The sequence below is a fragment of the Erpetoichthys calabaricus genome, chromosome 17, assembly GCF_900747795.2.
Source record: "Erpetoichthys calabaricus chromosome 17, fErpCal1.3, whole genome shotgun sequence".
NCBI lineage: Eukaryota > Metazoa > Chordata > Cladistia > Polypteriformes > Polypteridae > Erpetoichthys > Erpetoichthys calabaricus.
The window spans coordinates 6,988,215-7,010,083 of record NC_041410.2 but is presented as its reverse complement, the minus strand read 5'-3'; the positions used below and the strand labels follow the sequence as shown (position 1 = coordinate 7,010,083).

Genomic DNA, 21,869 nt, shown 5'->3' with positions numbered 1-21,869 from the left:
AGTTAACATTCTGAAAAGCTCTTTTCGGTGCTTTGGGCTCTCCCGTGTCGTGGCGCGTCTTTGCCAAAAACAATCAAACTAGTAGCAGACTCTGCATTTTTCTGTCATTTCTCATCACCTCATTAGAGTTCACTATACTGTAGGCCCCCCAGGGCGAGATCTGCTGGAGCCGGGATGTCCAATGAGAGGAGACGAGGCTGGGCCTGATGTCACACCTGGCAGGATAAAGAGTTGTCACCCAGCCACCTCCAGCACTGCATTCAGCTCCTGGCTACACCGAGGCTCAACGCAAGTTCTTGTCATTCTGGGCTCCCACAATGTCTGCTAGAAATCCAAACTACTCCAGCAGGTCCATGGTCAACCTGAGCACCACCCAGCGCTCCATAGCCCAAAAGGCTTGGGGTGGGGGAGCTTCAGTGCGGGGTTCTAGTTTCGGGTCAAGCTTTGGCGGTGGAGTACAAGGTGGTGGAGGGGGCATGGGGGTTGGCTTTGGGTCAAGCTTTGGTGGTGGAGTACAAGGTGGTGGAGGGGGCATGGGGTTTGGCTTTGGGTCAAGCTTTGGCGGTGGAGTACAAGGTGGTGGAGGGGGCATGGGGTTTGGCTACTCTGGAAGTGGCACAATGGGGAGCTTTACTGGTGGAAGTGGTTCAGGAGCAGGTGGTGCTGGGGGCTTGATGTCAGGTGGAGTCAATGAGAAGGCTGAAATGCAGAATCTAAATGACCGTCTGGCCAGCTATCTAGAGAAAGTGCGCGCCCTGGAGAAGGCCAACGCTGAGCTGGAGGGCAAGATACACAACATCGCCAGCGCCAGCGCCAGAGCCGTTAAAGAGGTGGACTGGGCTGGCTACTATGACAAAATCCGTCCACTGCAGCAGCAGGTAAGACCCAAGCAGATTCAAATATGACTTAATTCTGTGTACGGTTCTGTGACGGTTAAAATGATAGCAGAACAGGACACTGGGACAGGAGGACAGAAGATGAGTACTAAAAGAAATGGGCACGTCTGCTACGGAGCAGAAATAAGTTGTCAGTCTTCTGTGCTCATCCACTGCGGGGGGCGGCGGCGCAGCGTTAGGCACCGGCGCCTCTTCATCTCCAGAGATCTGGCTTTGATTATCATGCCTGGTTTCTAGTGTTAGTATTCCCCCTTAAGTCAGGGTTCCCCAACTCCGGTCCTGGAGGGCTCCCGTGGCTGCAGGTTTTCATTCTAACCCTTTTCTTAATTAGTGCAATGCTTCTGCTGCTCACTTCCTTTTCCTTTCATTTTAATTGACTTGTATTTTTTTTTTTTAAGATTTGTTCCCCTGAATTTCTTCATCGTTCCTCTGAATTGCTTCACTTCTTTCCTTAAACAGAAATGAAATGTGAAGTGTGTGAGCCAGCAGAAGACCAACTCAGTCAGGGCCTCAAACTCCAACCAATTTCATTCCAACTGGTTGCTTAATGAGGCTCTGATTCTTGTAGTTAATTAAACCCGTTCTTTAATTCCATGGCTTGTTGCTGCTCTCATTATGCATTAACAGACATTTCCGAAATTGTTGATTTTTTCTTTACTTTTCTAAGAGCGCAGTTAAGATGTTTTAGGGACCTAAGCAGACCTCCACCCTTTTTATTTTCAGATGCTGTATGATGGTCACAGTTTGCTGCTCACGTTTTGGTTAATTTTGTATCTCACTATTATTTGAGCAGCTAATTAAGGAAAAAGAAACAAATGAGGGGTCTGAGTATTCAAGAGCAAGTCAATGAAAATGAATTCAAATGAAGTGAATTAGCAGCAAAAACAGATTAAGAAAAGGGTGAGAATGAAAACCTGCAGCCACGGAGGCCCTGCAGGATGGGAGTTTGAGACCACTGATCTAGGGTTGCTGCTGGAAGAGGTGTTGGTGAGGCCAGCAGGGGGCGCATACCCTGTGTTCTGTGTGTGGATCCCAATGCCCCAGTGCAGTGTTGGGGGGAGCGCCTCCCCCAAACAAGCCATAGTGGGAGTCTCCTGGTGCTCCAGTTTCTCATATCCCTGCCAGTGAGGGATTTGATTTGCTTCTGTAACTTAATGATTGGTGTCAGAGTGTTAATGATCCCCAAGCCTGATGCAGACCCTGTAAATGGGAGATCAGGGTCTGGAATGTGGGTGGCTGCTCAATTTAAAAACTAAAAATAGTAATTCAAAATGAAACTCTTGCTCTCAACATAAAAGATTTGTAAAGTGTGAGGAAGTGAGGGCTGGCGTTGCTGTGGTGTCTAATCAATGACAAACTCCTTTTCTTTTCGGGATACCAAGTAATTCTCTTAATGTGCTCCCCCTCCCACTCTAACAATGGCCTTTGTAAGTCGCTTTGCGAAGAAGAGGCGGCTAAATGTGATTATAAGTAAGGGGCTGTTGGCATAATGAGAGCTGGTCTGGGTCTTGACTCTCTGTGTGTGTGTGCATGTCCTGAGATGGACTGGCACCTTTACCATCTCTTCTGCTGTTGCTGCCAATGCTTCCCTAGTTAGAAAATGGGCAGCTGGGGCTGACTTTCCACAAAGGCTTTGGCCCGCCTTTTGCTTGGGCAACATCCAACCTTTTTTTTTTTAGGAAATTAAGGAAAATTACATTACATTTACATATTTGGTCAACGCCTTTATCCAAGGCAACTTACAACATTTAGGATACAACTGGTTACATTTCTTTTGGTTTTTCCAGTTGGTGCCCAGGCAGGTGAATTGACTTGCTCAGGGCCACACTACAAATTTAGAATGCTACAATGTTTTTAGGCTGACTAGACCCACGTCTGTACTGTACAACATCCCATAATGGTCAAATCTTGCCAACTACCTTGCCATTAAACAAATTCCCTAATGTACAACATTTTCCAAGTAGTCCTCCAGTGCCTCGATAAACAGGTGTTTTGCTCACTGAGCTGTGTTTGGTAAGCAAACCAAATAAATATGGAAAATGCAGCATTGTGCAAACTGTTATCTAACCTCTATCCCCCCCCCCCCCCCCACCTCCAATTTATGCAAATTTAACGTCGTCCACCATACACATGTGGGATGTTCATCAATAGGATTCGTTCACTTGGAAGTCTGCGCTGTAACTGAAGCAAAGTAATGTGCCATCGCCTCATTCGGACTTTTGAACGTGAAAACACATTTAAACGGGTAGTTCAAAAGAATCGATTGAGCAGACAGGATTGACATGTCCATCACCGTTTAACATCCGTCACCTAAACAAACAGGACCCACGAGGGCAAATGGAGTCGGAAAAAGAGAAAAACGCGCCAAACGAACGAGGTGAGGGTTTGATGAGTAAAACACGCTGTGAGGATGTGCTGATGGGTGCTGTCAATGGCACAAGGTGGGCGAAGCCAGCAGACCTCCATCGGCAGTGATAGCCCTTTCGATATACTCCCTCCCTCTCGCATGGTCGTTTGATGGGTGAGTTTCCAGGTTAGCTTATTTTAAGCAGTATCTGGGTTAATGTCACAAAAAGAAACAAAAAAAAAGAACAAAATGCCCAATAGCATAAAGAAGTGATCTTCACGTTCTAAAATGACCTCATTTACATAAAAGGGGCACCTCGACCAATTACTGCATTTAGTTTATAACCTCGTCACGGTGACGGAGTCTGATTTACCACACAAAGCGTACCTTAGTCAAGAGCACAATAAAGTACGATGATGATGATGATGTGTAAGCGAGAACAATGTGGGAGCTGAGGGTGCAGGATAACGTAACGTGCTGCCATACAGTGGGCAGTATAGGAAGTGGCACAGCACCTTGCAACAAGGAGTCGGGATTTTCTAATTCCTAATCTTCCATCCATCCATTTTCCAACCCGCTGAATCCGAACACAGGGTCATGGGGTCTGCTGGAGCCGATCCCAGCCAACACAGGGCACAAGGCAGGAACCAATCCTCGGCAGGGTGCCAACCCACCGCAGAATTCCTAATCTTATTTTTATTTATTTTTTTCATAAACTTTTCTTTCTTCATCTTGTTAAGCACTTTGTGCTACACCACTTGTATGAAACTGTGCAACAGAAATGAACGTTGTTGCTGTTCACATTCCCGTTTTGCGTTGCATGAAATCTGCATGTTCTCCCCATGTCTGCGTGGGTTTCCTCTGTTCAAAGACATGCAGGTTCGGTAAATTGGTGTTTGTGTTTTCGCCCTCCAATGTGACAGCTGCCCTGTCCTTCCTACCTTTGCGCCCAACGACTGCTAGGATTGGCTCCAGCTCCCACGTGACCCTGTATAAGTAGCTTAAGAGAATGGATGGATGGGTAGTACGATGCCACTGGCATCACAGCTCCATTGTAAATGTTCTTCCTGTGTTCCTGTTGCCCAAGCCCACTGCTTTTCCACCAAAGGCACAGCTGGTAGTTATCTGGTGACTCAAAATGAAAACAATTTGAGCATCTGCGGCTGCCATTTTGAGCTTACGCTGAGATGGACTGAAACCCAGTGCCGACTTGACTCTCACCTTGCATCTAATTCTGCCAAGAAAGCTTTTGTCTCCGAAATGTCTAATAATTGATGAAGTTTGTGAAAATGGATGAATATAATGTCATTTATTATACTAATGTATATTTTTTGGAAACCTGCTTATTCTAAATCAGGGTCAAGGGTGGCAAGAGTCTATCCTGGCAACATACTGTACTAAGTAGGAAGCGCGCCCATCCCACGTGGTATAACCAATCAGTCCGATCAGTTTAGACATCCTCAGAGATAAGCGAGACCCACACAGACACTGGAAGGAACCGTAAACGCCATATTGGTAGCGCTGGGATTTACTGTAATGAAAAAGCATGGACTCGGACACTTTGACAAAACACAAAAGCTTTAGAATTCATGAACGCTTCTGGATTTGAATCATCCACAAGTGAACCCCAGTTAATTAAATCATTTTATCATTATATTGTACTGAGGATTATTTGTGTTCTGTTCTGTGTATTGTATTTACCCCTTTTTTTGACACCCACTGCATACCCGACCACAGACAGACAGACAGACACCGTCTTCAGTCCACCACACACGATTTATTTACAAGTCCAATAAACAGTCCCGCACAGCACACAGTGCTCCAGCACCAATCACCCTTCTGTCTGGCCTCACAATGGTCTTCTTTGGGCGCCTTCTCTCCACACTCCGAAGCCTTGCCTTCCTCCACCCAGCACCCCGACTGTTGGAAGGTCGGCCTCTTTTATATTGCCCCGGATTTGCTCCAGGTGCCCCTTGACGAACTTCCGCCGGTACTTCCTGGTGTGGTGGAAGTGCTGGCTTCCAGGGCTTCAGGAACCAGAAGCCACCCCCTGGCGGTAGCCACGGGCCCCTATAGGGTTGTGCTTCCCAGCTTGGTTTCCGTGACCCCCATAACAACTAGGGCAGCTGTCCTCTCCTAGCAGAGGCGCTATATAGGCGTCCTGGCTGAGTATGGTACCCAGCCACCCATGACAATAAATATACAGTATGTGAAAGGCACTATATAGCTGGTAAGATAGCTAGATATTTTAGTGTAGTAGGCAGGATAACATAGACAGATAGAATTTCTATTGTATTGATGACTTGTGTTCTGTTCTGTGTACTGTTTTGTATTGACCCCCTTTTTTTGACACCCACTACACACCCTAACTGGAGAGGGGTCTCTCTTTGAACTGCGTATCCTAAGGTTTCTTCCATTTTTTCCCATTTTTTTTTTTGGGAGTTTTTTCTTGTCTTCTTTGAGTGTCAAGGCTGAGGGGCTGTCAAAAGGCTGGGCCTGTGAAAGCCCACTGCGGTACTCCTTGTGTGATTTTGAGCTTCACAAAAATAAATTGTATTGTAATTGTTATCAGTTTTTTCTTTTTCTTAATATATGAAATAAGCCAGTGCTGTGAGGGTTGATTTATTTTCGAACATAGTTTTGTTAAATTTGACTTGCCTGTATGGAATGTTATTTGATTTTAATGTTAAAAAAAAAAAATAATAATAAGCCAGTGCTGTTTCCAGGAGGAATGGCAACGCCCGACATCAAACCCTTTTCCACGGGTTAGGCTGACCACTACCTGCCCACTTACGCCTCTGCCCTTTTTGAATGTTCCACTTTACAGATCCAGGACAAGATCATGGAGAATGCCCGATTGGCTCTCGAGATTGACAATGCAAGACTGGCATCGGATGATTTCCGGAACAAGTAAGCAAATCTCTGTATAAAATACCCAGTATTGTAACTCATCCATACAACACAATCAGGCGATTCTGGCCTTTATACACCATTGAAGCATCGCCTCCCAAAAGCTGCACTTATTTGAAACATGTACAGTACATGGAGTCAGTTTGCCTTCCAAACTCCAAAGTAAATAGGCTGTGAATGCCACATACCTCTGCTTGACTGGCAGCAATGGCCTCTCCCATCACGGCTGCACTCCACACTGTAAAAAAAAAAGTTACAATTTACAGTAAAGTACTGCTGTGGTTGCCAGAATTTTACCGTAAAAAGGAAGGTGACGATCTTTTAAGGTCTACAGTATAACTTTGTAGTACAGAACTGTTTTTTTCTTTACAACACATTCCAGTAGAAGTGAACGTTTCATCATAACCTGAAATCCTTGCACTGTAAGAAATAAGCCAACCAATAAACCATCAGTAAATATTGTCAGGATCAGACACCAGTACACAGCTTGTATCAGTAAAGTAACAACAACCAACAGCAAACGCGTATCATTTAATTATACTTATTGAAAAGAATTCAATGTTTAAGGAAGTTCCGTCACATTGTCTGGTGGAGAAGTAACATTTGCTTTTGTGGTGTTTGGTGTCCTACAGGTGTGCCAGCTTATCGAATACAACTCACCATAAATCAACTTCTAAAACCTCAAAAAACCTTCAGCACGCAGGAAAAAATAAGTCGGCTAACGTTGTTTAAATTTTTTCCCCGACTGTTCAAAATATAGAAGAATATGGTAAAAGGGTGCGTGATCTTATGCAAATATCGTAACTTTGGTGTTACTGACACAGCGCTTTACAGTTGTTAACCTTCGCTATTTAACAGTTTTACATTGCCAGATTAAATGCGAGTTTATCAGTGTAACTGTAATGTATCACTAAACAGTATGTAGCATATTTTAGGTAGAAAAATATCGATTTTATAGAACTTGGCTATAAAACATAATGAAATGTATTGTTTAAGATATACATGTAATTTTCAGCAGAACATGAGGTTACTTTGCTTTTTTTTTTTTTTTTATTTCTTTTAGAAAAGGTATTTTACTTTCACCGTTTACAGTATTTTTACCGTTAAATTTACTGCCATTTTTTTTTTTTTTACAGTGCATGACTGAGACGCGTCAGAGGTGCAGCAAAACAAACGTGTGCGGACATTCAGTCTAAAGGGGGAAAAAAAAAAAAAAAAAGGCAGCTCTGCCCCCTCCTCGCCAACCCCCGGGCGGGCGCTACACACTGGCCTCTTTGCGGTTCTGCTGCTCACAATTTAAACAGATTGTTATTTCCATGGGATTTGTTACATATGCAAAATAGAACTAACTATTTTACATTACAGTGAGTAATTAACCATAGTAAAAATAGTAAAATGTAATAATTTGTAATAATTCTGTTTCATGTTGCGTTAAGAGTTATTCGTTGAGTTATACAATTTTGGTCTGTTTGGCTTTGAAATTAACACACAAATACTTTTTACGCTTACACTTTTAATGTAAAAGTAAAACTTTTGAAATTCAATTTTCATCAATATCACATTGAATTTTGATTCCGTGTTTGGACTTGCATCGTGACAACGCAACATTTAACTTCCTGTGAGTGAATTTCGTTTCTCTCTCTAATAAATAAACCGATTTTTTTGAATGTTTGGCTCCGAGATTTGTTAATGGTCTTTGCAAAATCTATTCCAACAGGAAACTAAACGTTTTAATATGAATGGCATATCAAGATCTCCTTTGGTGTCTAATGTTATCTCCTGAAGATGTACTACATTACCTTTCTCGGATACGTCCATCTTTCTACAGTAATTCGGCCGGTGGAAGACCGGACGGTGTTAACGGTTGTAGATATTCTAACGGATATTGTAAGTTGATGTTTTCATCTTCCGCATGATCACCACCAACTGTTTCAGCAGAGTCTATTGATACGCATTTAACCAATCTGCTGTGTATCCGATCAACGTTTTTTGGTGTTAATTCGTTTGACTTCATCGTTTCTCGGTGCTAGGATTGCCCGTGTACTCATTGCTTCTGTTGATATCCCTTCGTGATGAAATTCTTCAATAAGATTTGGACATAATACGTCTTCTTTACTTAGGAACGTAAAGTGAGGAAAACATTAAGATTTGTAAGAGATGAGAGTGCAAAAGCATTCACACGAATGAGAGGTGAGAGGGCCGTGTGCGTGAGCCGTTAACCGGAAATGGTTGAGAGGAGGGTGGGATTTGAGAAAATCTCATGGCCAAAGTCTCGTCTCATCTCAGGATTTCGTTTTATAATAGAGAGATATATTGTTTAAAGGACACTTGAGTATTGTGTGTTTTGAACATTAACATCTTCCTATCTTTATACCACTACACCATCACAATGGCTTTCCACTGATGAGACACACCTAACTGTAATGAACTGGATCAGACAGTTAAAGAAAACGAATGGATGGGTTAAAAACTTAAACTCTGTGCCAATTCACAAAATGCTGCCCAGTAAAGCAGTTCTTCAGTTTTATTACAGTAAAATGTCATTGCTGGACCCTGTGCCAGAAGGTTCTTGTTTTTTGGTCTAGACGAGAAAGAGTCAAGCGTTGAATCATTTCAGGTATGAGACTGAGCTGCTCCTGAGACAGTCGGTGGAGGCCGACATCAATGGCCTGCACGCTCTGAAGATGGACTACACCAACACCCAGCGTAACTTAGAGAGCGAAATCTCAAGCCTGCAGGATGAACTGGATTACTTGAAGAAGAACCACGAAGAGGTAAGAGCGGGAAAAGTCTTTGATTAAATTAACAAATGTCCTTGGAAATGTCACCACATACAGAGAGAGTCTTTCAAGCAAACCCGCCAAAGCATTTGGCTGACGGTCAGAATCTATCATAATCTAAGCCAGCAGCCGTGCCACCTGCACTTCACAAGAGGTCATCCGCCTGAAGCTAAAGATGTGCAGGCCCAGCTAGAACTTGGATGGGAGACCAACCAGGAAAAGCTTGGGTTGCTGTTGGAAATGGTGTTGGTGAGGCCAGTAGGGGGCGCTTAACGCTTACCCTGTGGTCTGACTGTGGATTCCAGTGCTTCAATGCAGTGATGGGGACACCATGCTGTAAAAATGTCACCGTCCTTCGGATGAGGCATAAAACTGAGGTCCTAACTCTCTGTGGTCATAAAAGATCTCTGGGCATCCTTCGTAAAGAGCAGTGGGGTACCCCAAATTGTCCAAATTGCCCACCATAGCCTATTCATTCTGGCCCCCTAATCATCCCCTGTCTCTCAGTGATGTATCTCTAATGTGTGGTGAGCATACTGGCGCAAAAATGGCTGCCGTCGCATCATCCAGGTGGGTGCTACACATTAGTGCCGATTGAAGTGGCTCCCCAGTAGATAAATGTAAAAAATTATTATTATGGTATGGCATGGTGGATCTGGAGAAGGGTGCGGAAGGAACAACGACAAACTTCCATCAATATGTGTCATCTTCCATTCATGGATGCAATAAGCTGCACCAGCTTTATTTAAATGTAAACCTGGGCAGGTCTGGTCACAGTATATTCCCTCTCAATGCCACCTACCATACATGACGGCAACGGCTCTCTTATCATTCGCCAAGCTAGAAGTTCTTGTTTGTTTGTTCTAATATGTACATTTCCCTTGAGTTTCTCTAAAGTCTTAAGGGGACAAACAAATTGTCACCTCTCTGTAGAAGGAGCGTCCTGAAGGGGTAAGGAAGAGGTGCAAGCAAGCCAGCAGAATGAGTAGATGTCAGAACTAAGATGGTTTCTTGGCTTGAATGTAATAAAAGGGAATGACTTGAACAATATGGCGGGTAGTAAAGTTTAGCCCTTGAAATGTGTTGAGGATCAAAAGGTCATTTCTGTCCACTGGTTCTTTCAGGACATGAGTGGCCTCAAGCAGCAAATGACTGGCACCATCAACGTGGAAGTGGACGCCACCCCAGGCCCTGACTTGAACAAAATCCTTGAAGACCTCCGTGATGAGTACGAGAACCTCATGCGCAAAAACAGAGACGAATGGGCGTCCTGGTTCAATAAACAGGTACAGGCGGCTGCTGCTGCTGCTTCTCTCTGTCTAGCGTGACATAAAACCGAGTGGTGCCTGAGTCCTTTGTTGTTGGGTTTTACCTCCTTCACTTTAGGCGGAAAGCAATAATCTAAAAGAACCGAGTGAAGCACAACCCGAAATGGAAGCCGCAAAATCTGAGCTGTCTGAAAGCCGCCGCCAGATGCAGAACATACAAGCCGAACTGGACGCACTGCGCGCAACGGTAAGAGGATATGACCGATATTTTCATTTGCAGCCATCGACTACCCCGGGGACTTAAAGATAGCAAAGTTTAAAAAAAAAAAAAAGGAAATGACACAACATGACTGTCGGAATGAGAATCGATAGAGCAATGGGCCCCAGCAACATCCACTAAACGTCTGACCCTAAAGCGAGTTACTCATATTGGGGGGGAAAAAAAAGGTGGGCAGAGCTGAGCTGTAACAGTATATAGCGCCATGGGACATAATCCACTGGGGCAAGATGTCCCTACAACTCACTCACTGTGTCACTTTGATTAAGTCACCTGAAGTGGCAGGAGCCGCCTTAAATAAATATGGAGACCAGTGAAGTCTGTGAAGTGCACTGGTGTGTCGAACGATGACAATGCCAATGAAGAGCCCACCACACACTTCTGTGGCTCTTAGCAGATCACTTTAAGCTGCTAATGTTGTCGCTGCAGAAACGCAGCAATCATCAAAGTAAACCCGTGAAGCGCCTTGTGGTGATGTTGTAGGTGAAAAAGCATCATATGAAATAATGAGGAGTGCAGATTAATCCCCCCCACTGCTTATGACCCTTATTGAAGTAATTCAAATGGCAGCACACACACTGAAGAAACATCCAAACAACTGCTATATACTTACTTGTGAGTTGCATGCTGCTTATGAGAGTGAAATAAATATTAACACAAGAGTAAGGCTGACCAAGTTTACTTTTCTCCCTGCTAGTTCCTGAAGACCCCCATACAAAGCACAGATTAAACCAAGGAGCTACTAAACTGATGTCTCAGGGCCAAGTTAGCCCCATTTTTTTTTTTTTTTTTTTTTTTTTAGCATAAAAGAACACAACCCATAATTCTAGCCGTCTCCATAACTTGACCAAGTCTGGAGTTGCTAATCAATATCTGCTTCCTCCCACAGATCCAAGCCCTGCAACAAGCCCTGCAAGACGTAAACGCCCGAAACGAACAGGAGCTGCTGAGGTACCAAGCCATAGTGACGAGGCTGGAAGAGGAGCTGTCCTCGGTGCGCAGCGACATGACCCGCCAGTCGCAGGAATACCAGAACCTGCTTAACATCAAAATCAAGCTGGAGGCAGAGATTGCGACATATAAGAGCCTGCTGGAGGGGTATGTGGCCGTCACTGCGGTGTGCGTAAAAATTGAGGGGAGACCAGGCAAGGGTTTGAAGTGATGTGAGATGGGGTGCAGTATGTGGCTTAAAAAAAAAAAAAAAAAAAAAAAAAAAGACATCTATTTGCCATGCGGTCGTGGCCACAAGGGAAATGAAAATTCTATTCCTTTTACCTTAGCCATTATCTGTATACACAGTATACAGATAATATAATTATATTTATTTATTGGGCTTTAAAAAGGCAAATTTCCCCAGCGAAATAAATAAAGCGCTCTTTATCTGTCCAGCTATCTACTGTGATCCACTAGGGGGCACCAGAGAGCCACAAACCCCAGACACGACTTCACAGACTCCAGTCCCTTTCAAATAAACACTGATTTACGTATACAGATACCTTCCACACGGGTGCAAAGGCATAATCACCACAATTCTCTTCCATTTTTCCTTCTTCTACTCCTCAACACCACCCAGGTGAGCTTCGTCCACTCCCATCCGACTCTGACTCGCCTGGATGAGGCTGGCAAGTCCTTTTATATTGGCTAACCCAGAAGTGCTTCTGTTCTGCTGCCCGTGTGGTTTACAAGCACTTCCGGGTTAGGCGGAAACCACATGCCATATGGCACCTCCGTTTTCTCAGCAGTACCCAACAGGGCTGAGACAAAGGACTCAAAGTCCCATAGTGCCCAGTGGGAATCTGGGGTACCACTGCCATCTAATGTTCTGGGGGAGGCAATGTACCAAATCCATTATCCTCCCCAGACCTTGCATTACATGGGCCTACTGGAACAATACCCAGCCAGGATGCCCATGTATTCCTCCTGGCACCGACATCCTCTGCCTCTATTCTAGGCAAGAAAGAGTTTTCCCTGCCCCGTTTCTGGGAATGGCATAGGGCTGGCCTCCTGTCCAATTAAGGAACCACCATCCTTCCTGGTCGGGACGCCTGCCCCTGCATATCGTCCATCACACTACCTACCCGTGTAATTCAGGGTTATGGAGACTATGACCCACACTGGCTGTTCCTGAAACATGGCAGAAACAAACACAGGACAGGGTGGCAGACCACATGCGTGACACACACCACACCAGTCTGGAGTCGACGAGTAACTTAACATGCACACCCTGGTGATACGGTGACAAGGCCCATTTGATTAAAAAGAGAAAAAATACACATGCACTCTCAAAAATCAAGGTGCCAGGGTGGTTCCTAAGAGTGATGTCATAGGGGAAGCATTTTTGGTGCCCAAAAGACCCATCCACATGAAGGTTCCATAAGAAAGCCTTTAATATTTAAATCCATAGCAGGCTCCATACAGCAAATTACCATGAATTTGTGAAATTTAAAAGTACCTGTATATACTCGATCATAAAAATCAGACCCCGACTTATACGCCTGCTCAAAAATACGACATTTACATGGTGTTATATTTTTACATATTCTTGCCTCCTCCAATCTCGCACACAGTTTCTCAGACACATCAAATTTTGTCGCAGCAACGCAGTTACCAATTTCTTTCGCCACTTCAACGATATTTAATTTAAAACCAGCTTCATATTTTCTTCTGTTCAAATGCTCCATCATAGATAAGGGATGCTCTTACGATAAAGGTGTATGAGGGTGTGAGATACAAAAAACGCAAAACAGCGCAAACGTCGCTTCAGAATAGTTTGGGTATCACCGTGTGGTCACGTAGGCACAATACATAGAAGAAAAAGGCTGTGTGCTCTGTGGTTACTCTCTCAGGTGGGCGTTAGCATATCATAATTTCTTGGACCAATAGTGTGAGCTGTCCACATTCGACTTATATGACCGACATTATAAAATACCAGAAATTATACAGTAAAAGCAACAAAATTCGAGATTGGAGTAAGCAAGAAGATGTAAAAAAAAAATATATATATATGTATGTAAGTATCGTATTTTTGAACAGGCGTACAAGTCGGGGTCTGATTTTATAATTGACTTTTTGGGTTTCAAGACCTGACATATACACGAGTATATACGGTAATACACTTTCTATGTTCTTAGGTGACTATAACTTTTTACTTTGCACGTAATCTCAGTAATGCATATGTAATCATGAAAAAAATCCACCACCGTTTTCGACCTCCCCAAGTGTGAAAATATCATTTTAATGTAAAGTTTGATTATAAATATAGATAAATAATAATAATAATAATAATAATACATTTTATTTATATAGCGCCTTTCCCATGCTCAAGGCACTTACAGAATAAATAAAGAACGGCAGAATATACAGTATATACCATTGTACAAACCAGATAAATAAACAAAGAAGATTAAGACAGTAAATTCTGAAAAAAAACAGACAACATAATTGATGGTCTCGCACACACACACAGGTTACATGAGCATCTTGACAGAGAAGTAAACTGAGAGAAAGGTAATAAAGTCAAGTAGAGCTAAAAGCCTTCCTGAACAGATGAGTTTTGAGTTGTTTTTTAAAAGAATTCATGGAGTCAGCTGACCTGATTAATTTTGGTAGGTCATTCCAGAGTCTGGGCGCTATACAGCTGAGGGCCCTGTCACCCATGGAGTGTAGATTAGTGACGGGCACAACAAGATTACCAGAATCAGAGGACCTTAGTGGGCGGGCAGGCACATAGTGATGGAGAAGGTCACTGATGTAGTTTGGCGCGAGGTTATTTAAAGCTTTGTAGGTTATTAGTAGGATTTTATATTCGATTCTGTAGGACACAGGGAGCCAGTGAAGGCGGAGCAGGATGGGTGTGATGTGCTCACTGCTGCTGGTTCGAGTAAGGACTCTTGCAGCTGAGTTTTGAATAAGCTGGAGCTGTGATATAAGATTAGAAGGGGCACCTGCCAGTAGGGAATTACAATAATCGATGCGGGATGTGATAAAAGCAGGGACAAGTTTCTCAGCATTAGAGAAGGAGAGGAAGGAGCGAACACGGGATATGTTACGGAGGTGAAAGTAAGAAAGTTTCTTAATGTGATTTATGTGGGCGGAATAAGTGAGGGAGGAGTCAAAAATGACACCAAGATTTTTTACAGTAGAGGCAGGTCTGATGAGATCACTGCCAAGATGGACTGGGAAGGAGCTCATTTTATTAAGTTGCATTTTAGTCCCAATTTGCAGGAGTTCAGTTTTATTGCAATTTAATTTTAAAGAGTTCTGCTCCATCCAGGTTTTAATTTCACTAAGGCAGGTTGTGAGCTGAGAAAGCTCTGATGAAGTTCCACTTTTAACATTGAAGTAGAGCTGAGTATCATCTGCATAAAAATGATAACCCAATCCATAACTACGGATAATATGGCCAAGGGGAAGCATATAAATACAGAAAAGCAGAGGACCGAGGACAGAGCCCTGAGGGACTCCTTGTGTGACTGGCGCTGAGCTGGATCTACTGTTGCCAAGACTAACAAACTCTTGCCTATCAGTCAGATAGGACTTGAACCACTGGAGGGCAGTGCCAGAGATACCCAGCATGTTCTCCATTCTGAACAGTAGGATGTCATGTCTGACAGTGTCAAATGCTGCACTGAGGTCTAACAGAATTAATATGCTGGTTTGTCCAGAGTCTGCTGCCATAAGCAAAATAAATAAATGATTGTGCATCGATATGATCGATTAGTTATGATGAGAAGCAAAGAGATATGATATTTGAGAAACATCACGCAACTAGAAGTGCTTCTGATGACCATTTCCTCTTTCAGTATATGAGAAAGTCGAGGGGAGCACACTCCTGATTTTTTAAACATAATATATCTTTCACAGAAAGGAGAATTAAAATTTTGTGCTGAAATCTCAAGCTAAAACTATTGCCTGATAGTGACAGCATCGTTGCGACGATTTGCCCTTTAACTACAGTAGTTAAGTCAGCCGTGAGGCAGTTTTTAGTCAAACAGAAAGACCGAGCGCACCCCGGGTCGCTGTAACTCAAGTGTCGTTAAGCCAACTTTCATACATTTCTTCGGAAATTGTCGTTATTGTTTGACGAACACAAAAGTCGTGTCACTTACCGGCTTTGATTTCAAGCAGCAGGAGAAGTGAGTTGCTGTGACTGAGGTTCAGCAGCAGAGATGAGTGCAGGACGGGGTGGGGCGGAGGGAGAAGGCCAGACTTTGAGCGTTGAACAAGAACTACCATTGCATTCTGTAAGAGTAAGGGACAGTGATGAATAAAATCAACAATATGATTTCTACCGTGTGAAATAAATTTGGAATATTATTATTTGTGAAAAGAATAGAAAACCACATCTAATGTCATACCTTCTCGCATGGCAACATTCAGTCATCCAGCTGCGCCCACATCGGACTCCGCCCTGCCATGTGTCCTCTTGTACTTCAGTGCACACAATTGTAGGCGTTCCACTGTTTTGCCATCAGGAGCTACTGTTGACCAAGTAACTAACAAGTATGGGGTCAACATAAGCATCTAATTGGTAGCTGATATCACAACATTGCTAAAGTAGTGGGCCTTCCACCACTAAGTTCACTTTATTCTCTGGGACTGGGGACACCTGAACACTAAACAATTTGCTAAATGGTGTTAAAGCAGCGGGCAACAAAACCAGACTTGTTCATTCTACAGAGACCCACCTTTTGGGGAAGGGGTTTCTGGTGAGTTAAGGTGCTGGAACTTGGGAGACGAGCATTAGGCTTCCCCGGTCAACACTGGTGTCATAAACCCCTTCAATGCTCTTGGCGAACGCGTGTGTTTGCTTCAGGGATGGGACTCAGGAATTGATGGAGTTCTTTTTGATTTTCTCTTAGGGCGTCAGTTGAAGGCTCGGAAGAACATCATTCAGGTAAGCAGCAGAGTTCACCTGAAATAGATCTTCAAAAACCGGGGTCCGCTGCTCAGATGTTAACAATGAACTGATATTAAGAGTTACCACAGTGATAGCCAGGGCTCTAAGTGACATCAGGACCCCCGTGGTAACCCCATGGTGTGGGGGTCTATTCTTTCTTCAGGAGATATGTTTGTATTCTACCAGCTGTCTAGGATTACACGTTTAGTGGAGTTGCCAATCAACATAAAGTCAGGTGCCATTAGGTTTTGTGGGTAGTCGTTTTGAAGGTGTAATTCACATGGGATCAAAGTCCAAAAAAAACATTTTAAGAAATCTGACACTGGTGTTTTGTGACTCCCTTCTACCCCCTGGGGTTTCAATTGCTGCTCAATAAACTTCAAAACAGGTAAAACTGGGTAGTGAGATCATAAAGGTTGAGAAACACTGCTTTAAGAAAAAAAGCCGGGTAGTTTCCTGGGCAATGCCAAGTAACAAAAAAAATTACAACTCTGTCTGGTTGGGACTTTGCAGGTTAATTCAGTGACACTTGCAGCCTCCACACCTATCGAAGTAGAAGTCTGTTTACAAGCAGGGCGCTTTCTGGGGTCCCGACTGGTATATACCTACAGTATTTTACATGCATCGCTCAGTAATTCTTAATGAAGCCGTCTTCTCGTGTGTCACTCATCCCGTCTGTTAGCTTCTGAGCTGACTAAGGAGTTGCATATGGCTGCTAATGGGTGGGTGAGTTTGATCAAACAGATAATGATTCAAATTCTGACAGGTTCACTTTGCTTTTATTTTTTTTTTTGAGCAGCATTCACACGCCACATTTATGAACCCAGCTCCTCCTCTCTCTGCGTTGTGCCCTCGTTGCCCCACCTTCCAGAGTGACGTGGCTGCCTGAACTGTCAGGTTGTTATGTAAGGAGAGGGCAGTGCCAATTTAAACTTGGCACATCTTGGGGTTTGGCCTGTTTGGTAACATTCTGGATTTTTTCAGACTTCTGCCAAGTTTTCTTTTTAGAATTGCGACATCTTCATTTTAGACCAAGGGTGTCCAACTCCAGTCCCGGTGGGCCACAGTGGCTGCAGGTTTTCATTCTAACCATCTTATTAATTAGTATGTCATTTTTGCTGCTAATAAAGTTCTTTTTAGTTTTAATTGATGTGGCTCGGACCCCCTTAGTTCACAGGTGTCAAATTCTGGGCCTGGTGGGCTGCAAGTTTTCATTCTAACCCTTTTCCTAATCAGTGATCAGGTTTCAATAGCCAGGTTTCCATCCAAGGAGTTTTTGCGAAAAAATATTTAGCGCTTCAAATTTTTTTACCGATATAGCTGATGGAAATGCTAATTATCGATAAAATGTTGTACATGTCGACATAATATTTTTCCGTTTAACTTTAGCGCATAAATTCCATATCGATACTTCAGATGTCGCAAAAACTACATTGGAAACAGTTTTTGTCGGAAAAAAGGGCTTTAACGCAAATAAATGTGTCACATTTTCATCACGTGCAATCAAAACGAGAATGGCGGAGCGGTTCGCATGGTCTGATGAAGAGAGTTTTTTTTTTTGATTAAACGTCGTTATTTTGTATTAATTCAAATTTCAGTTTTAATTAAAAACCTTAAGGGAAGCAGGTTAATTCAGTTGTTATCGCACTGTGAAGGGATGTTGAAAGGTAGGCTCACCTGTACAGATCCGATGCTGCAAACACAGCTGCATCATGGGCACTTCCAGGAGTGCCAACGCAAATGTCTCGTATCATGCACCTGTCATCAACAAGGGCCTGGAGAACAATAGATGGCCACCCTTTGCGATTAATGTAATCGCGGTAGCCTTCCGTCGGGGGAAGAATAGGCACATGCGTGCCATCCAGCGCACCGTAAATCTGTGGCACAAGATGCACCAAGGAATTGCGGTATGCAATTTCATTGGCCTCCGCTACAGTCGGAAGTCTGATATAACGCCGCATTAATTTTTCTTTAATAGCGGTGCACACAGCATATACACATCGATGGACGGTAGTTTTACTAACCCCGAAAGTTTCTCCAACTACTCTATACTCGGCGCAGGTTGCCAGCTTGTAAAGGGCGATAGCAATCCGCTTTTGGGTTGGAACCGGTGGTCGGTGGCAACCTGTGATGGGCGCAACATCAGGACTGATGAATCCACACAACATCTCAAACGTCGGCCGTGTCATTATAAAATGTTGCAGCCAGAGATTTTCTGTTAAGTGTCTCTCCACCACCTCCTCCCAGAAGGTCTTATTCCGTCGTCTCTCCCATACCCGTGGGTTTCGTCGCACTGGGGTACTTTCTTCGAGCTCTAGGGCTATCAGACAAGCAACTGCTTCATTCTGCTGTCGTCTTCGGATATTATGTACAATTCCAATTATTTGTGAAACTGAAATAACAGTAAGCTGGCAAATTTCAAAAAACTGTCTGAATAATCTCTCCATTTCTTTGTTTCGTGGAGGGGGTGTAACGTGGAAAACAAAAGGTAGATAATTTGCGACATACACAAAATTATGTATGGAAACGGCTCAAGGGCAGATTTTTTTCGCGATACAACAAAAGTTATGCAACAGTTCGTTTTGGGGGGGGGGGGGGGGGTGACGTCATCACGCACACCATTTTATCGATAAAAAGCCAGTTGGATGGAAACAGGCTGGAGACAGCAAATTTCGCACATTTTTTTTACGTATATTCTGTTTGTCGATAACAAAACGTCGCAAAAAACTGGATGGAAACTTAGCTACTGTTAATTAATTTCTTTTCCCTTCATTTTAATAGCCCTGTTTTTAAGGATTCAGTCCTCTGATTTGATCCGTTTCTTCATTAAATGGCAGCCAAACAGAATGAGACGTAAAACGAGCCGACAGATGAGCAGCTAAACTGGGATTTCAAACTCCAGCCAGTTTGTTAATGAGAAGCCAATTCTTGCTGTTAATTTAACCCGTTATTTAATTCCATGGCTTGTTGCTGCTCTCATTCTGCCACAGCAGACATTTCCAAATCTGTTGATTTTCTGTTTTTTTCAAAGAACATCACCAAAAAGTTTTGATGACCTGAGAGATCAACCTCACAGAGACCTTCACCTTTCTTTATTTTCAGGTTAGCTGGTCACATGGCAGCTTGTTTGTGTCTCATTATTGTTTGGCTGCTAATCAAGGAAAAAAGACAACTAAGGGGCCGGAGTCAAGTTAATTAAAACTAAAGAAAAAGAAGTAAATTAGCAGCAAAAATGGCTCACTAATGAAGAAGATGGTTAGAATGAAAACCTGCAGCCACTGTGGCCCACCAGGCCTGGAGTTTGACCCCCGTTTTAGACCACCTGCTGTGTTACCGATGATGATATTATTCCAGCATTTCTGTTGATTCTCAGGCTGACATTGCCATGTGCCCTCCATGTGAGGTAGGCAGCTGATAGTACTAAAGGCGGCGTCATGCCCTTTAAATGTACTCGACCGTTCTGAAGACGGCATGAAAGTGAAATATTTGTTATGGCGATGATAGGCAAGCAGCCATTAGACAGCTTCTCGTTCACCACTTCCCTTCTGCTTTTCTCCTCTCTGTCCCAGACAACACTCCACAGTTTTGATCCAAGGCCCCTACCTGTGACAGAAAAGCCCAGAGCCATAACTGTTCTTGTTAGGCCAATAATTTATGAACAAATTGATCTTTAACAACATTAGTCGATGTGATTATATTATTACCACAGTAGTACATGCAGCCCCAGGTCATGGAACACAGCGTCAGTCTCTCCTGTGACAGCTAGCTAGCTACTCTTTGACTCCCGCAGTCATTCCAATTCCTGGCTCAGGTCCGAGTGCACACATTCTCTCTTCGCTTGACCAGATGGGTGACATCATACACTGATATTATGAAATGTTAAATGTAATTCAGGCTTCCCTGACAGCACTTGTATGTGGCGATGCCAGTCCCGCACATGTCTCACTTTTTCTTCTCTGTCCCTGCAGATCACAAGTAAGAACACCGGATGTCTCCACTACTGCTTCAACTGGAACAGCCCCTCTGGTCGGCCTCTAGCCAGGTGCCTTCATTTTCTCATCTGTTTCTAAACTGATTATTGCTTAGTACGAGAGTCACGTGGTCCTGCCTATTGACCCCACGTTTTCCAAATACAGCAGCTCTGCGTCAGCAACCCCAGCACTCCCTTCGACAGACACCAAGAGAAATCTGGTCATCGTCTCACCAGACCCCACCGTAATGACCGGCAAACTGGAGCTCTCCAAACACAGCCCATCACCCTAAGAGGTCTTGAAGATGGCATCCAGCTTGTGACTGCTCCTCGATTTCGAACTTTGCTCCAACACTTCTAGACATCACACAATGTGATAAGAGTGAGGGGTGGGTGGGAAGTCAAGGGTGGGCCACCATGATCCTTCTGCTACTCCTCTCTGTCTTGTCTTTCCTGAAAATGATGCTTAATAAAGCTTTCTGTCACAAGTGGTCACGCGTTTGGCCTTTTTTAATAAATCAAAAGGACAGGGTTGGGGTTTGGTAAGCAGCAGTTCTTTCACTTTGGAGTTCTTGTTTTCACAGTCCAGACAACTTAACGTATCTTTGGGGGGTTTCTCCGTGTAGTCTGATTGACCTCCAAACTCTCAAAGCCAAACCTAAACATAATGGAAAGCTCTTGCCTGGTGATAGACTTGGTATTGTTACACTACAGTCCTGCTTCCTACAACTTGGGTTCCATGATGAAGTACTCAAAAATACTTAAGGCCCATCATGCAGTACAAGATTACACCAGTTTAATTCAGATAAGCAGCACAGGGTGGGCTAGACCGCATCCCAGCATTAGGCACCGCACTAATTTAAAGTCATTAGTCACCAGGAGGTTTGAGGATGTGAGAGAAAAGTCACATGGACACCAACTGGATGAGGCATTCATGCCCGGCCTTCCAGACCTGTGGTGTATCACTGCTAAGCTCATGACCACCACGACTTCCCCATTACTTAGCAGTAAGATCTGTCCTCTGTCCATCTAACACCAGACCAAAGGATGAGTGTGTACGAGGGGGGACTCAAAAAAAACGAGAATTTTTTTTTTCTTGATGGGCATTAGTTCCAACGTCTGCCACTAGGTGAGCGTACTGGACCACCCTCAGCATCGTTTGCCCAAGCAGCTCAAGTTTGTCAAATTTATTTGAAAGCAAAAACTGGGATCTCCTCTACTAATTCCTCTCATAATTTTAAACACCTCCGTCAGGTCCCATCTTAACATCTTCTTTGTTCAAACTGAGGAGGTTCAGCTCTTTCTGTCTCTCCTCATAGCTCGTACCTCGTGTCCTGGAATCAGCCTGGTCGCTCTTCTCTGGACCTTCTCTACTGCTGCTATGTCTTTTTTTGTAACATAGAAACCAAAACTGCACACTGTCTGGATGCAGACAGAGACTCCAAGATACTTCTTATGAGGTGTACTTTTGATTTTCAGACCTCCCATTATGTATTCAAACCTGGATGCTGGAGTGCCACGC

The 21,869-nt window shown here is 43.7% G+C and overlaps 1 protein-coding gene across 1 annotated transcript; it reads left to right on the top strand.

Moving 5' to 3' along the window:
• The first annotated feature begins 302 nt into the window (after nucleotides 1-302).
• Nucleotides 303-20,465, top strand: LOC114667289 (keratin, type I cytoskeletal 10-like). Its single transcript, XM_028822544.2, has 8 exons — nucleotides 303-878; nucleotides 6,071-6,153; nucleotides 8,771-8,927; nucleotides 10,058-10,219; nucleotides 10,320-10,448; nucleotides 11,368-11,576; nucleotides 16,340-16,374; nucleotides 20,346-20,465. Exons 1-8 carry the CDS (start codon nucleotides 318-320, stop codon nucleotides 20,354-20,356), a joined length of 1,347 nt encoding a protein of 448 aa, XP_028678377.1. The 5' UTR covers nucleotides 303-317; the 3' UTR covers nucleotides 20,357-20,465.
• Nucleotides 20,466-21,869: the final 1,404 nt, after the last annotated feature.

Coding starts and splice junctions, on each gene's coding strand:
- LOC114667289 (XM_028822544.2), top strand. CDS start 318: ATGTCTGCTAGAAATCCAAACTACTCCAGCAGGTCCATGGTCAACCTG. Junction 6,154..8,770: donor TCGGATGATTTCCGGAACAA/GTAAGCAAATCT, acceptor GAATCATTTCAG/GTATGAGACTGAGCTGCTCC. Junction 10,449..11,367: donor TGGACGCACTGCGCGCAACG/GTAAGAGGATAT, acceptor TTCCTCCCACAG/ATCCAAGCCCTGCAACAAGC.